The 16,876-nt window shown below is 44.2% G+C and overlaps 1 protein-coding gene across 2 annotated transcripts in view; it reads right to left on the reverse strand.

Annotated features, from left to right (window-relative positions):
- Positions 1-3,518: 3,518 nt before the first annotated feature.
- HAAO (3-hydroxyanthranilate 3,4-dioxygenase) overlaps positions 3,519-16,876 on the reverse strand; it is a 103,100-nt gene continuing 89,742 nt past the window's right edge. For both annotated transcript variants that reach the window (XM_029593318.1, XM_029593319.1), the window contains 2 exons: positions 13,628-13,710; positions 3,519-4,778 (listed from right to left, as the gene is read on the reverse strand). In XM_029593318.1, the coding sequence (XP_029449178.1) occupies positions 4,700-4,778; positions 13,628-13,710 (162 nt within the window). In that variant the 3' untranslated portion in view covers positions 3,519-4,699. The remainder of the gene's footprint in view (positions 4,779-13,627; positions 13,711-16,876) is intronic.

Raw genomic sequence — 16,876 nt, forward strand, 5'->3', positions numbered from 1 at the left:
AAACAGCAGACACAGCAAATTACACCTGAAAAATAAAACTAAAAAGGATTTTAAAAATTCACACTTTTCATACCTGGGAATTTTGATTTCCAGTCATCCCGAGATTGTCATGGATTGGTGGAAGAGGGTTGCACAAACCTTCTCCTCACTTTCTTATATACACACACACACACACACACACACACACACACACATATACAAGCTCATACACACTTATGCTTTCTCTCAGACAAACTTGCAGGCATCTCCAGCTTTTCTTTGGTTGGGATCTACTAGCAGCGACAGGCTCTCATCTTCATTTCAGCTGCTGAGAGATTGGAATCCACCTGCAGCACCCATTAGGGATGTGCATTCGTTTCTCCTGAATTAGGCAATTTCAACGAAATTGCTTAATTCGGTATGGTTCGGGAGAACTGAAAAATGAATTAATTTTTTCTGAAATTTTGGCAAAATTCATTTTTTGAGTTAGCGTGCGCTAATGCCCATTAGTGCTCGCTAACCCTGACACATTGGCGCGCACTAACGGAAGTTAGTGCATGCTATCGGGAGTTAGCGTGCGCTAACCTGAAAATCGGGGCCCCCGAAAAAAAAAACATGAACCACGGAAAAAATGAAATTCCCACAGGGGGCCCTGAAACGAAGCCCGACACGATAGAAAAATCCGAAGCACATCTCTAGCACCCATTCTCACATACACACACACACACACACAGCTCCCATTCATACACATGCACACACTGAAGGCAGACTCCCCTCTCTTTCTTTTGCCAGCAACCTCAGAACCTCTCTCATTCCGCTGCTGTGGTTGTCACTACTACTACGTGGCTATTGGGGAGGTGCCGATTGCTGCTACTGACACTGAAGTCCATTCTGCTGCCTCTTCCGTGCAGGCCCCGCGGTATTAAAAGTTTGCAGCGCCTACAGTTCTTCCATGCTAATCTCGTACATCATGAGATCAGCATAGAGAAAGTGTTACTCTTGCACATTCCCAAAGATGGCATATGCCAATCACTAAAAATTCAAAAATGATTTTTTTTTTTTTTACCTTTGCTGTCTGGTCTTAGTTTTCTAATTGGTTGGTCAAATGCTTTTTTTCCCCACCTTCTCTTTCTTGGTCTTTTGACAATTTTTTTCACAGGGTCTCTTTTTTTTCTGCTTCTTCTCTAACCACCTATCTTCTTTTCTTCCCTCAAACACACACTCAGGCTCTCATTTTCATACAATGTCTCTTTCTCTCTCACACACATATAACTCAGGCTCTCATTCTCAAATGCTGTCTTTCTCTTTCACACACACACACATTCAGACTCTCATTCTCAAAAGCTGTCTCTCTCTCTCACACACACACACACTAAGAGGTAGATCTTTAAAAAGTACACTGGATTTTATAAGATATGCGCGTAGCCACGCGTATCTTATAAAATCCGGGGTCGGTGCGCGCAAGGCTGCGCAAAATCGGCAGCCTGTGTGCGCCGAGCCGCACAGCCTGCCTCCGTTCCCTCCGAGGCTGCTCCGAAATCGGAGCGGCCTCGGAGGGAACTTTCCTTCCACGTCCCCCCACCTTCCCCTCCCTTCCCCTACTTAACCCACCCCCCGGCCCTACCTAAATCCCCCCCCCCACCTTTGTTGGGCAAGTTATGCCTGCTTGAAGCAGGCGTAACTTGCGCGTGCCGCCTCGCATCCCCCGGCACAGGCTGCAGTGCCGGGGGACTCGGGACTGCCCTCCCGGCCCACCCCCGAACCGTCGCCATGCCCCCAGACCCACCTCAGACCGTCCCCGGACCCCTGGGCATGCCCCCGGACATGCCCCCTCCCACCCCTTTTACGAATCCCCGGGACTTACTCGCGTCCCAGGGCTTTGCGTGCGCCGCGGCCTATGCAAAATAGACGCACCGGCGCGCGAGTGCCCTGCGCGCGTAAATCTGGGAGGATTTACGTGCGCAGGGCTTTTAAAATCTAGCCCTAAGGCTCTCATTTTCACATGCTGTCTCTCTCTCATACACACTCAGGCTCTCTCTCTCACACACATACACACACAGGCACAGGCTCTCAAACTCATATGCTGTCAAACACACACAGCTCTCACTCTCAAATGCTCTCTGTCAAACATAAAATACACTCTCTCTTTCACATGCTCTCTCACACACACAGGCTCTCTCACTCTTATATGCTGTCTCACAAAACATACAGGCTCTGATTCTCACATGCTGTCTCACACACACACACACACACACACACACATAGAGGCTCTCACATGCTGTCACTCCGATCATACAGGCTCTCCCACACACAGTTTCTCAACTCACTCTCTCACACACAACCTGTCATCTCACTCTCATACACACACACACTCTACAGGGTCTCACCTCTTGGCCTCCTTTTCACTGGTCGCTGCAGGATGGGCTCCGCAGCGGTTCTGATCTTCTCAGGCCTCTGCAAGGTTGGATCCGCAGCAGCCCTGCTACCGGGCCTCCTCTTCTTGGGTTCTGCAAGGTGGGATCTGTGGCGACCTTGCTACAATCTCTACTGCTCCTCTGCACATGTCTGATGTTCCTCCTCCTTCCTGTCTGCGCGGCTCAGGCAACATTTTTCTACCAGGACTGCACAGGCAGGAAGGAGGAGGGGCACCTGGACATGAATTTTTCTTCAGGCCATGGTGGGATGAGCTGCACCTGGCCCTGCCAATCAAAGTGACATGCCCTATGCCCCCCCCCCCCCCCCCCTTGGTACAAAACTGCTTCTTGCTTTTTTTGCCGCCAGTGGACCTGATCCACCGGCAAATTCCATTTTGGAGATTTTTAGGTGGGGAGTGTAATTTTCCTCACTCCAAACATGTCAAATCTTCACTGATGTGTACTGTGCTGTTCGTACATTTCCCTGTGCATGTAAAACTGGCCCCAAAGCCCTAGACCACCACCAAAACCTCACCTGGAGTTACCCACTGGCCCTCCTATAGTGGTATAAAGAGTTGACTACTTGGAGAGTTTTATAAAGAAGTTCCCTCTCTCTCTCACTCACTCTCTCAAGTACCTATATAAAGGCACATCCCTTTTCCTTATCATGTAAAATGTATCGCATTTTTATGAATCTAGGCCCAAGTTTGAACTTAACTGGACAAATGGAGCTGAATATGGACTTCAATATCTACTTTCAAGAGAATTACTATTTGGCAAATCCCAAATATTTTCTGCAATTAATCCTGCAGAAGCCAAAATGAATTTGGATGAAATGAACCATTATTTCTTGCTACATTATCCTCATGTAGCTCATATTTATATTTTATAAATTCCTTGGATATTTAGAAAGATCCAATTTTTATTTTATTTTCAAATGTGGTATGTATTGTTGTAGTTAGAGTTTCAATGAGTTAATCATTTTCCTACCTAGGGTTGGACACTCAAAAACTACGACTTAATATATAATTTCAAATTTTGTATCAGTTCATTGGGATATTTAAAGTTTTGATGATTTTTTAAACTGTAAAATTTTACCAAACTCGCTGAAGAATAAATAAATAATGACAGCAGCAAATCAGTTTCAATTTATTGGAAAAGTATTACTTTTAGCAAAATCTAGTTGATATTTTGCAAGTGAACTTACATTTTTCAAAACATTTGGGCAATGCCCAAAAATGACGATATTCACATGACTCAGCTTTGTATTTATAAGGGTAAATTATTAAAATGCCTGTGATATTACCTTTGTAGTTTGCTGCAATAATGAAAGCAAAACTTTGCAAGTACTGTAGTTTTGTTTTGATTATTGCCCTTCTCAAAAGTACCCATGCATATTTGCACTTGCTGTTTGCATAGGTACTTTTTAAAGGCACAACTATCAGGTGAATTTTCAAATGAGTTACTCGCATAAATGGAACATACTATCATAGCTATTTTCAAAAGCCATTTACGTGTGTAAAGTGAACTTAAATGAGCAAATCCTATGGCTAATTCAATGGCATACATTGTAGCAATTTTCAAAAGCCCATTTACTCGAAGTAAAGTGCATTTTTAAGTAGGAAAATGCTTTTGAAAATCAGGCCCATTTCTGCGTAGTTGCATCCCCTGATTTACCCCTGCCCCAGAAATGACTAGAAAAATATGCGGGTAAAAGGGCATACATTATCGACATACACATGCACATTTATCCACATAAATAGTGGGCAATAATAGCATTTTATCCATAGAAATAGCTTTGATTATTGCTTTCCCCATGTCTAAAATCTTTCATATATTGGCGACTTTTAGGAATTTGGAAAGCAATCTGCTGTTTTTGCTAGAGATTCATCTACATTGTATTGTCAGGTGCTGAAAATTTATACAATTTTTAAAAAGGTAAGAAATTCATTCTTACAGTCCTGCTTTTGAACATTGAAGATTGAATGTTCTTTAAATAGATGATTAATCTAATTCAATAGTAAAAAAAAGATTTAGATTTCCAGATTGCTGTTATCTGCTGTTTGTCTTATATGATCTATTTTCCTAATTTGCATTCTGTAATTTATTTCTCAAAACCATTTGCCTATCATCTAGCTAAGAAATTTAATTTTTTAAATTTACTTGAAACTTCATTGAAACTGTAGTCTTATCTGTTTGTTAACACAGATTCTAACTCATTTTAAATTCCTCTGAACATTTAATAATCAAGAGAACATTATATACTGAAAAGTCATTTGTCACATAGTGAAAGGACTTGCTAATGATTAAGCATAAGGTCTCTTCCGAGTGGGATCTTGTGTGACATACAATGCAATACATCCTTCTCCTCTTTCCCAGTGATACCTACATCAAAACAAAGACAGTATTAGTTTCAGGCTACCTAAATCAAGATACAACTTGGAATACAATGACAATAGACTCAAGAAGTTATTAAAAAAAAAAATTTCCAATAAATGTTTCAAAGTTATTTATTTAATAAATGTATATGCCACATAAGCAATAAAAATACAATGAAAGCAGTTTACAACATTCATAATTTAAAATAACAAAATACAAACAGATTAAAATATTAAATATAAAAATTAAAACAAAATGAAATACACATTAAACATATATTTTGTTTTGGAGCAAAGTGAAAAAAGATGAAGAATACCATTTTGATCATTATTAATAATTAGAGATGTGAATCGTGTGATCGATCGTCTTAACGATTGATTTTGGCTGGGGGGGGGAGGGAATCTGATCGTCGCGGTTTTGTTTTTTTAAAAATCATTTAAATCATAAATCGGGGGAGGGCGGGAAAACCGGCACACTAAAACAACCCTAAAACCCACCCCGACCCTTTAAAATAAATCCCCCACCCTCCCGACCCCCCCCCAAATGTTTTAAATTACCTGGGGTCCAGTGGGGGGGTCCCGGTGTGATCTTCCACTCTCGGGCCACGGCTGCGTTAATAGAAATGGCGCCGACACCATTTTGGTTCCTGTCCCCCGTCGTCACGAGCGCAGGAGATCGCTGCCGGACACCCGCTGGACGGCGCCGGCCGTACGGCCATACGGCCGGCGCCATTTTGCAATATGGCAATACGGCCATATGGCTGGCGCCATTTTGCAATACGGCCCGAATGCAGGAGGTCGCTCCTGGACCCCCGCTGGACTTTTGGCAAGTCTTGTGGGGGTCAGGAGGCCCCCCCAAGCTGGCCAAAAGTCCCTGGGGGTCCAGCGGGGGTCCGGGAGCGATCTCCTGCGCTCGTGATGTCGGGGGACAGGAACCAAAATGGCGCCGGTGCTACCTTTGCCCTGTCATATGACAGGGCAAAGGTAGCGCCGGCGCCATTTCTATTAACGCAGCCGTGGCCCAAGAGTAGAAGATCACACCGGGACCCCCCCACTGGACCCCAGGTAATTTAAAACGTTTTGGGGGGGTTTTGGGAGGGTGGGGGTTTTATTTTAAAGGGTCGGGGTGGGTTTTAGGGTTGTTTTAGTGTGCCGGTTTTCCCGCCCTCCCCCTTCCCCTCCCCCCTCCCCCCTCCCCCGATTTACGATTTTTGACGATAAATTGGGGGAATTCCTATTGTATTGCGCCTCTAATGATTTTTGACGATTTAAAATATATCGGACGATATTTTAAATCGCCAAAAAACGATTCACATCCCTATTAATAATGTCTTAATAATAGAAAACGTCTAGACCACAATAAGCATTGTAGAGGTAAGCAAATCTGGTCTTTGACTGCTAAAAACAGATCTGGGTTTCAGGATATCCACAATGAATGTTCATGAGATATATTTGCATATAATGGAGGCAGTGCATGCAAATATCTCTCATGCATATTCATTACAGACATCCTAAAAACCAGACCTGTTTGTGACACTTGAGTACCTCTCTTCCTCTAATGACATGGCAGAGGATGGTAGGAGTAGTTAGTGGTCAGTTCATTATCAGATGAATTTTCAAAAGGTTACTCACACAAAAAAGACCATTTACACGTGTACACAGGCAGAATGTGCACAATCTGTATTTTTTTAAAGGTACCATAGACCCATGTATATAAACATAAATGTGTAATTTAAAGCATGGGGAAATGGGCGGTTTGTGACACTTGAGTACCTCTAATGACATGGCAGAGGATGGTAGGAGTAGTTAGTGGGCAGTTCATTATCAGATGAATTTTCAAAAGGTTACTCACACAAAAAAGACCATTTACACGTGTACACAGGCAGAATGTGCACAATCTGTATTTTTTTAAAGGTACCATAGACCCATGTATATAAACATAAATGTGTAATTTAAAGCATGGGGAAATGGGCGGTTTGGGGACATATTGGTTGCATGGTAAAGAATATGCACAAACTAATTTTAAAAGCACCGAACATGCATATGTATGTGCATATACTTACTTTAGCTCATCTACGTGAACATTTGCAAACTTTTCTTTTGTGTTTCCTTTTGGCATTCAATGACTTGGCTTCTCTGGGTGAGTGGTCACTGGTGCAGGCCTCAGAGTGTGAGGAAGTGTCTCAGGGCCAGTCGGGGACCTACTGATAGCCATTGGGAAAGTGTGGGTTAGACGGGGGTGGGGGGGGGGGCGGGGAGGGGATGGAGAAATCAAGGGCAGGCTGTGTGTGTGTTAGGGGGGAGTCACACAGCATTCCTTGGATAGGTAGGGCCATACTGGTTGCTACCTGGAACATACAGGTATATATTGAGGGTCTGAGAAACGATCGATTTTGGCTGGGGGGGGAGGGAAATCTGATCGTCATGTTTTTTTTTTTTTTTTAAATCGTAAAAAATCGTAAATCGGGGGAGGGCGGGAAAACCGGCACACCAAAACAACCCTAAAATCCACCCCGACTCTTTAAAACAAATCCCCCACCCTCCCGAACCCCCCCCAAAATGTTTTAAATTACCTGGGGTCCAGTGAGGGGGTCCCGGCACGATCTCCCGCGATCTCCCGCTCTCGGGCCACGGCTGCGTTAATAGAAATGGCACCGGTGGCCCTTTGCCCTTACCATATGATAGGGCAAAGGTAGCGCCAGCGCCATTTTGGTTCCTGTCACCCGACATCACGAGTGCAGGAGATCGCTCCCAGACCCCCGCTGGACCCCAGGGACTTTTGGCCAGCTTGGGGGGCCTCCTGACCCCCACAAGACTTGCCAAAAGTCCAGCGGGGGTCCGGGAGCGACCTCCTGCACTCGCGCCGTATTGCCAATATTCAAAATGGCGCCGGCGCTAGCTTTGCCCTCACTATGTCATACGACCCCATTTTGAATATTGGTAATACGGCGCGAGTGCAGGAGGTCGCTCCCGGACCCCCGCTGGACTTTTGGCAAGTCTTGTGGGGGTCAGGAGGCCCCCCCAAGCTGGCCAAAAGTCCCTGGGAGTCCAGCGGGGGTCCGGGAGTGATCTCCTACGCTCGTGATGTCGGGGGACAGGAAGCAAAATGGCGCCGGCGCTACCTTTGCCCTGTCATATGACAGGGCAAAGGTAGCGCTGGCGCCATTTCTATCAACGCACCCGTGGCCCGAGAGTGGAAGATCACACCGGGACCCCCCCCACTGGACCCCAGGTAATTTAAGACATTTTGGGGGGGTTCGGGAGGGTGGGGGATTTATTTTAAAGGGTCGGGGTGGGTTTTAGGGTTGTTTTAGTATGCCGGTTTTCCCGTCCTCCCCCGATTTACGATTTACACGATATTTAAAAAAACAAAACCGTGATGATCCGATTCCCTCCCCCCCACCCCAGCCAAAATCGATCGTTAAGACGCTCGATCACACGATTCACATCTCTAATATTCAGTATGCGCGCTTGCGTGGAAATTCATGTAGTATATTGAATGCACATACTTTTCCTTCTAATTTAAAAAATATACACACGTGCATATTTTACATGAGAAAATAAAGTAGGATTTACATAAAACCCAATTTACATGCATAAGTTGGCATATTTTAAAACATGTACAAGGATTTTAAATTAACCAGATTACCAGTTCACCCAGTTCGATAACTCCTTCTTCAGGTCATCAAGACCATCCTGGTTCTTCACCCAAACCTCCCATCCAGCCAATTATGCAAGATAATTAGCAGGTGTAAAATTACATGAGAAAGTTTCCAAATGAATGCGTATAAGACTCTTTTAAAATAGAAACATATGTATTAATTTATTTATTTAAAAGCTTTTATATACCGTCGTTAAGTAGTACCATCACAACGGTTTACAATTCAAACACTGTAACATAATAACATAATACATATTAATAATCAAATAATAAAATACATCAAATAATTACTTAAAAATAAAAACCAAATGTAAAATTTATAAAAGAAATCTAAAAACATAAAACATCACTTATGTGCAGAACTGTTGCTCTCGTCCCAGAATGCCTCTTTTGTTAGAGGAATATATGTATGTGCAAAACGTAAAGTACTTTCAGGTTTTATAAAATACCAATTATGCCAGTTCATGCTACTTATGCGAGTATATGCTAAATTTTACATGTATAACTCTTTGAAAATATATCTCATAGGGAGTTAGGGAACCTGAATCAGTCACTTTGAAATTGATTAGGGCTGAGCCTTTTCCATGGGCCACCCTGTACTTTTGGATAATAGATGGACTAGGGGCTACTCCATGAAGTTAGCAAGTAGCACATTTAAGACTAAGCAGAGAAAATTATTTTCCATTCAACGCACAATTAAGCTCTGGAATTTGTTGCCAGTTAGTGTAGCTGGGTTTAAAAAAGATTTGGATAAGTTCTTGGAGGAGAAGTCCATTAACTGCTATTAATAAAGTTGACTTAGGGAATGGCCTCTGCTATTACTGGCATCAGTAGCATGGGATATTCTTGGTGTTTGGATACTTGCCAGGTTCTTGTGGCCTGGTCTGGCCTCTGTTGGAAACAGGATGCTGGGCTTGATGGACCCTTGGTCTGACCCAGCTTGGCAATTTCTTAAGTTCTTATAAGGAGTTACTTGAACTGATTATAGAGTATATTGTCTTTTTCAGGTTAGCTATATATCTGTATGCCACTTTTGTAAATAAGATTAATATATTAAGCTCCAATGAGCCACATGATATCTGGTAGAGTGTAGTTAGTTTGTGTATTTGGAAGTTGGTGTTTTCTGGTAATGAACCCTTCCATAGCCTATCAAGAGCAGATGTTTCTGAGTGAATTATATCAGTGACTACCACAGATACATGTGCAGTTTGAATAAGACCCTGTGAAAAATTGGTTGGCGACTTTCATGTGCTATTTGATAAACATTTTAGAGCAAATGTTGTAAGAAAGTGATATGCGTGAAGGTTCCAGTGACATTCATATGCTTTTCCTCTAGGACAGAACAAAACATGTTCATTTTTTCATCAAAATGTGGGAATATCCATCTAAGCAGAAGACACCCTGGATTGACTGCAGACAGACCTTCGGGAGAAGTGGACAAATCTGTGTGTGTGTGTGGGTGGGGGATGTTAAAATAATGCCACCTGAGCTTTATAACAATAATTATTGTACTATATATTGTATATGAATTAGGGATGTGCAGAGGGACCGCATACTTTACATTCGGTATTCGTATTTGTGGGGGGGCAGATATGGTGCATTCGGCAAGGGGGGACCCCGATCCGTTCATGCGTTCCATTCTTATTCGTTTCCCGGCTAAAATTTAATTAACTACAACTCCCTACCCTCCTGACCCCCCCAAGACTTGCCAAAATTCCCTGGTGGTCCAGCGGGGGTCCGGGAGCCATCTACTGCACTCATGCCGTCGGCTGCCGGTATTCAAAATGGCGCCGATAGCCTTTGACCTTACTATGTCACAGGGGCTATCGCTGCCATTTTGAATACCGGCAGCCGATGGCCCGAGTGCAGGAGATCACTCCTGGACCCCCGCTGGACCACCAGGGACTTTTGGAAAGTGTTGTGGGGGTCAGGAGAGTCCCCCAAGACTTGCCAAAAGTCCCTGGTGGTCCAGCGGGGATCCGGGAGCTATCTCCTGCACTCGGGCCGTCGGCTGCCAGTAATCAAAATCGTGCCGATAGCCTTTGCCCTTACTATGTCACAGGGGCTATTGGCGTCATTTTGAATACCGGCAGCCAAAGGCGTGAGTGCAGTAGATGGCTCCCGGACATCCGCTGGACCACCAGGGAGTTTTGTCAAGTCTTGGGGGGGTCAGGAGGGTGGGAGTTTTGTTTAAATTTGCTCCTTTAGACGGCTGAATAATTCGGTGAAGATTTGTTGTAGTCGTGGGAATCGCGATACGTTTCGCTTCCCCATGAATACAACGAATATGGCCCTATATGTTGCGAATTGCCAATACGTTGCAAACGAATGCACACCCCTAATATGAATACAGTGACAAATAATTTTTGAAAGGAATGATCAAAGGCTTACCACTGCTTCATCACTTGGGGGTATTTTTGAAATATTGCAAATATGTGCATAACTTAAACCATTTTTCAAGACTAACATATGTGTATAAATCTTCTTTGAAAATAATCCCACCATAGTAACAAAGTAACATAGTAATGATGGCAGAAAAAGACCAAAATGGTCCATCTAGTCTGCTCTGTGCAGGTTACCCCCATGTTTCTCTTAAGGGTAGTAACTGCCGCTCCATGCCAGTTTAGCTTTTTTATTTATTCCCATCCTCTAGCCTTTTAGGGATCCACAGGGGTAGATTTTCAAAGGGGTACGCGCGTAGGATATGCGCTCGCACAAAATTATAAAATCTACCCCACAGTGTTTATCCCATGCCCCTTTGAAATCCTTCACAGTTTTAGTCTTCACCACTTCCTCTGGAAGGGCATTCCAGGCAGCCACCACCCTCTCAGCGAAGAAATACTTCCTGATATTGGTTCTAAGTCTTCCACTCTAGAGTTTCAAATTGTGACCCCTAGTTCTACTAAATTGTTTTTATATATCTACCTACACACACTTACATCTTCCTTATAGACACTAACAGTTCATGTATTGCCACACATACCCAACAGTATTATTTGAATAAAGTGATGTAAGCTGACTAACAGATTAAACTTCAGAGCTCACCAAGAATGCATAATTAACATAAGCAAACTGAATGAGATGTAAATTACAGTTCACCACGAACAATATAATTAGAATGGATAAAAGTTAATTAATCATTAATTGTATGTGCATTCAGACTGTGTCATGTCTGCCTAGAGCACAATGTGATATTGTCAAGTTCTGTTCATTGGTGGGTGCCTCATGATATGCTCAAAGTGGGCATCAAAGATGTTGGCACATAATTATGCTTTTTTGACATATCACAATGCCTGATGTTTGTTTTAACTAGTTTGCAAAGATGTATAAAAATGATGCTCACCTACTTCACAGAATGAACCATACCAGTAATGAATAATTCAAAGAATCAGTTTTCAGCATATTCTAATAATATCTGTGCTAGACTGTAGTACTGTACGTTGGCTTTGATTTTCAAAGTGAGTTACATGTATACAATCCTGTTGTGTGTGTGTAAGTGCTGCTTTGAAAATCACATAGGGGCCGATTTTAAATCCTACATGCGTGCGCTGTTATAAAATCGGCCTTGGAGGGAACTTTTTTTCGCTCACCTCTACCTTTCCCTCCCTTCCCCTATCTAATCCACCCCCCCAGCCCTACCTAAATCCCCCCCTACCTTATTCCATGAAGTTACGCCTCTGGCAGGCGTAACTTGCGTGCACCGGCCGGCTGCCTGCGTGCGAACCTCCGGCACAGCCGCTGTTCCAGAGGACTCGGGACTGTCCCTGGACCGCTGCCCCGCCCCCGCTCCGCCCCTTTTTCAAAGCCCCGGGACATACGTGTGTCCCGGGGCACGCGCAGGTTTTTTTTAAAGGGTTACAAGCGTAACCCTTTGAAAATCTACCCCATAGGGAATTGTGCTTGTAAAAGTACACGGGAAACCCCAGTTCAGGCACGCTTTATCCCAGACTAGCAAAAGACATTCCAGAGGGTAGAGTTTGGGTGGGGTAAGCATTTGTGAACAGGTGTAACTCTCTGAACATACGTGTACATGTGAGCTAGGGCAACTCACACATTTTCAAAGCAGAATTAAACACATGGCTATGACTACCCAGACTAATGTACCTGTAGACATTAGCCCTACATGGGCCATTATCTGCTGTATGGTTTGTCATGCAAATCAAGTAATTTGTGGATGAAAGCACTAATATATAGTATTTTTACCGGTCAAAATAAAAAATGCTCATATGGTCTTAGTGGGAACTTTGACTGTACACTAATCATTATAGATTCTGTGTTTCCAGTTACTGTATAGTATTGTGGGAATCATGAAATGACAACAAATCCTATAACAAATGAGTGAAATACTTATTCAAACACTTTACAATATATAGATTTATTTAAATATATTGCATGTTTAACACAACATAATTGCAAATCATTAGGGAACAATTTTCAAACTCCCTTTGGTGAAAATTTTGGGGCAAGTTTGTACATCTGGAGCTAGGTCCTAATTTTCAAAGGGAAAGTATGTGCATATTTTCCCTTTGAAAATCACAATCAAAGTCTGCATCTGTGGACTTTGCATCTGCTTTTTGTATTTGAAAATGCAATCTACTCTATTCCCCTCCACCATCTCTTGCCGCCTAAACATGCCTCTGGGAATGCTTCTCGTAGACCAGCTATGAATGTGAGTACTATGAAAGACTGTGCATACTTTTAGCCAGATTAAAGGTGGGGATTTTTCATACAACCAATTTAACCATGTAAATCACTGTTTAACTGGGCAAACAACTTTGAACATTGGTTTTTTTAGACTGTCTGCTTGCTGACATCTATGACTTTTTATCAATGGACTTTCTCCCAATTCTCAAAGTGAAATTGAGGTAATTTCCTTCCCCACCAACCTTAACATATTACTGGGGATGTGGCCTCTAAATGTGGAGCAATGCATGCAGTTTTAGTTGCAAGATGAGAAGACAATTTTCAGTTAACATGCACATAAATAGCTTTGAGAATTGTCCTGCCTTGGGCTATTAGCTTGTTTAGCATTAATTCCTGTAATCCATTGACCTAGCTACATTGTAGCTAATAGATGCAGTGCATTTTGCAAACTGGATAAATCAGATCCCATGCTGCAAGGTTGACTCTGTGGCACAATCTATTGAATACTGATGATAGTACATTGAACTATTATTTACAATACTTTTACTTACATAGTTTGGGCAGGGAGGAGAAGGCTGTCACCAGTATTCAGGAACTGGGTCTTACCATCCATAGTAACAACAGATGTACCCTCCTAAAAAATAAAAATTCAGAAATATAATGCATCATCTTATTCATGAGACGGAAAAAAAAAGAATTTTGTGGAATGGATCAGATGCCAAACCAAAAGGATGTTAGGTGGTGACAATTCTGCATGCATATTAATGGAATACATGGGTCACAAAAAAATCTACCCCTGACAGAATCCTCATATTTCCCCAGAGATGCCCTGAAAATTTGGTATGGATCAGATGAAAAAAAAAATGTTATTAAAGTGGCATATTTTCCAAAAACTAGTGTAACTGCATACATGTAGTGATAAAATATATGACGGCCCCCCAAAATGCCCCTGTCATGAATCTCATGGGTTTCCTGACATGTAGTAAAAATCTGGTGTGGATCAGATGCAAAATGTATACAAAACAAAGAAGTTATACAGGGTAATCTCATAAGAGTCCTTCCCTTTGCAAAGTCGGCTACATGAAACAGGACTGTATACATTCTGAAATGAATCACTACAAGCTATAAGAATTACTTGGTGCATCTAACCCATTTCATAGTAAGTGTAGAGCCCCAACTTTAAAAAGCATTTACACACTTAAAAGTGGATTTTACACATGTAAATGCACATCACCTGTGTAAGAGGGCTTTTGAAAATTGCTACAATATATGCTATTGAATTGTCCATAGGATATGTGTAAGTGCACTTTACACGCATAAATGGCTTTTTAAAATTGCTATAATATGTTATATTTTTACATGTAACTCCGTATAAAATTACCACCATGGGGTAGATTTTATAACATGTGGGTGCGGTGTACATCCGATTTTATAACTTGAGCAGGCACGCGCAAGTTATAAAATCAGGGGTCGGCGCGCGCAAAGGGGTGCACGCCGAGCTGCACTGCCTTCCCCCATTCCCTCCCAGGCCACTCCGAAATCAGAGCGACCTGGAAAGGAATTTCCCCCAACCTAACCTTCCCACCCCTTCCCCTAACCTTTCCCCCCCCTAGCCCTACTCTAACCCCCCCCTGTCAGAGGGGCCTCTTGCCCTGTCCCCAGACAGACCCACCCCTGAACTACTCCGCCGCATCCTACCCCTTTTTGCAAGCACCAGGACTCACACGCGTCAAGGGGCTTGACGCGTGTCGCCGGGCCCTTTTAAAATAGGCCCGGCGTGCGTAGGGCTTTGAAAATCTGCCTCACAGTGTTTATTATGTGTATTAATTGATAAAATAAAAAATATGCGAATGGGGCATGCATTACATTACAAGATAAATTATAAAAATACTTGCAAGCAGAAACTTTAAAACTTAACTACATCTCTCAAAGGGGAGGCGTGTTCCACAATATTTAGCAGTTCCTAGGGGATCAAAATACTGGACAGTATGGATTTTTACCAAGTGATAAAAAGTTATCACACACTAACTGGCACAGCAGGAAGGTGCTGGCCTCTCCTAGTGCGCGCCAATACCAGGGTATTTAAAGGGCCTACAGCAGGAAAACCCCTGCACCCTTAGATGATGTTATCGGCCTCCTACTGTATAAGATTGCCTCAGACATACTTACGATGCTCAGCAAACAGGTCCCTTGCTTTGTCTCCAGCCTTCAACTTCAGCCTTGTCTCATTTCCAGCCTTCAGCCTCAGCCTTGCCTCATCTTCAGTTTCAGCCTCAATCGTGCCTCATCTTCAGCCTCAGCCTTGCCTTATTTTCAGCCTCATCCCCAGCCTCAGCCTTGACTTATCTTCAGTCTCATCCTCAGCCTTGTCTTCAGCCTCGTCTCCAGCCTCAGCCTTGTCCTCAGCTTTGTCTCCAGCCTCAGCCTTATCCTCAGCCTTGCCCTCAGCTACAGCCATGTCCAGCCTCAGCCTCACCCCAGCCTTGCCTTCAGCTTCAGCCTGGTCCTCAGCCTTGTCTTCAGGTTCAGGATTGGTCTTCAGCCCCAGTCTTGTTTTCAGCCTCAGCCTAGTCTTCGGATCTGACCTTATTTACAAACTATGACTTTTCTTTGCCAGTCACCTGCCCTGACTCCTAGACCATTCTGGATTTTGCCTTAGCCTGGCCCATGCACAGACACATTTATTTGGCTGCCATCAGCACAGACCTTGGGGCTCTATCCACGTGTTCATGCCATTCACAACAGATTGCTGAGGCCATGAGCTCGGTAAATGTGTCTTCATGATGGGCTATTGCTGCACTGGCCACCTAGATGCAGGAGTAAAATATTGAACTGTATGGTTTCATAAACAGGTTTATGCTATAGATCCAGCAGCAACTTGATCAAGTAAATAGTTTACTACAGACCTTGTCTGAGTGTGTAGATACAGTACAAACCCAACTTCCAGGCCCAGTTCCAGTACCAGCTCTGGTGAACCTTGCATCAGCACCCATCTGGACCGTGAAATCTATGATACATCTTCCTCCACCTCTGGGTTATAGGGGGAACCCTAAGGGGCGGATTTTCAGAGCCCTGCTCGCCTAAATCCGCCCAAAACCGGGTGGATTTAGGCGAGCAGGGCCCTGCGCGCCGGTGAGCCTATTTTACATAGGCCTACCGGCGCGCGCAGAGCCCCGGGACTCACGTAAGTCCCGGGGTTCTCCGAGGGGGGCGTGTCGGGGGCGTGTCGGGGGGCGGGCCCGGTCGTCACAGCATTTTGGGGGCGGGTACAGGGGCGTGGCTACGGCCCGGGGCGGTCCGGGGGCGTGGCCGCGCCCTCCGTACCCGCCCCCAGGTCGCGGCCCGGTGCGCAGGAGGCCCGCTGGCGCGCGGGGATTTACTTCTCCCTCCGGGCGGCGTAAATCCCCGGAGAAAGGTAAGGGGGGGGTGTAGACAGGACCGGGCGGGTGGGTTAGATAGAGGAAGGGAGGGGAAGATGAGGGGAGGGCGTTAGAGGATTCCCTCCAAGGCCGCTCCGATTTCGGAGCGGCCTTGGAGGGAACGGGGGTAGGCAGCGCGGCTTGGCGCGCGCCGGCTATACAGAATTCATAGCCTTGCGCGCGCCGATCCAGGATTTTAGTGGATACGCGCGGCTCTGCGCGTATCTACTAAAATCCCGCGTACTTTTGTTTGCGCCTGGAGCGCCAACAAAAGTACGCCAACGCGCCTTGTTTGAAAATCTACCCCTAAGGGTGCAGAGCAGTGGCGTAGCCAGAATTGATTTTTTGGGTGGGCACAAGGTTAACATGGGTGGGCTGTAG

This window comes from Rhinatrema bivittatum, chromosome 3 (genome assembly GCF_901001135.1).
Source record: "Rhinatrema bivittatum chromosome 3, aRhiBiv1.1, whole genome shotgun sequence".
NCBI classification, from domain to species: domain Eukaryota; kingdom Metazoa; phylum Chordata; class Amphibia; order Gymnophiona; family Rhinatrematidae; genus Rhinatrema; species Rhinatrema bivittatum.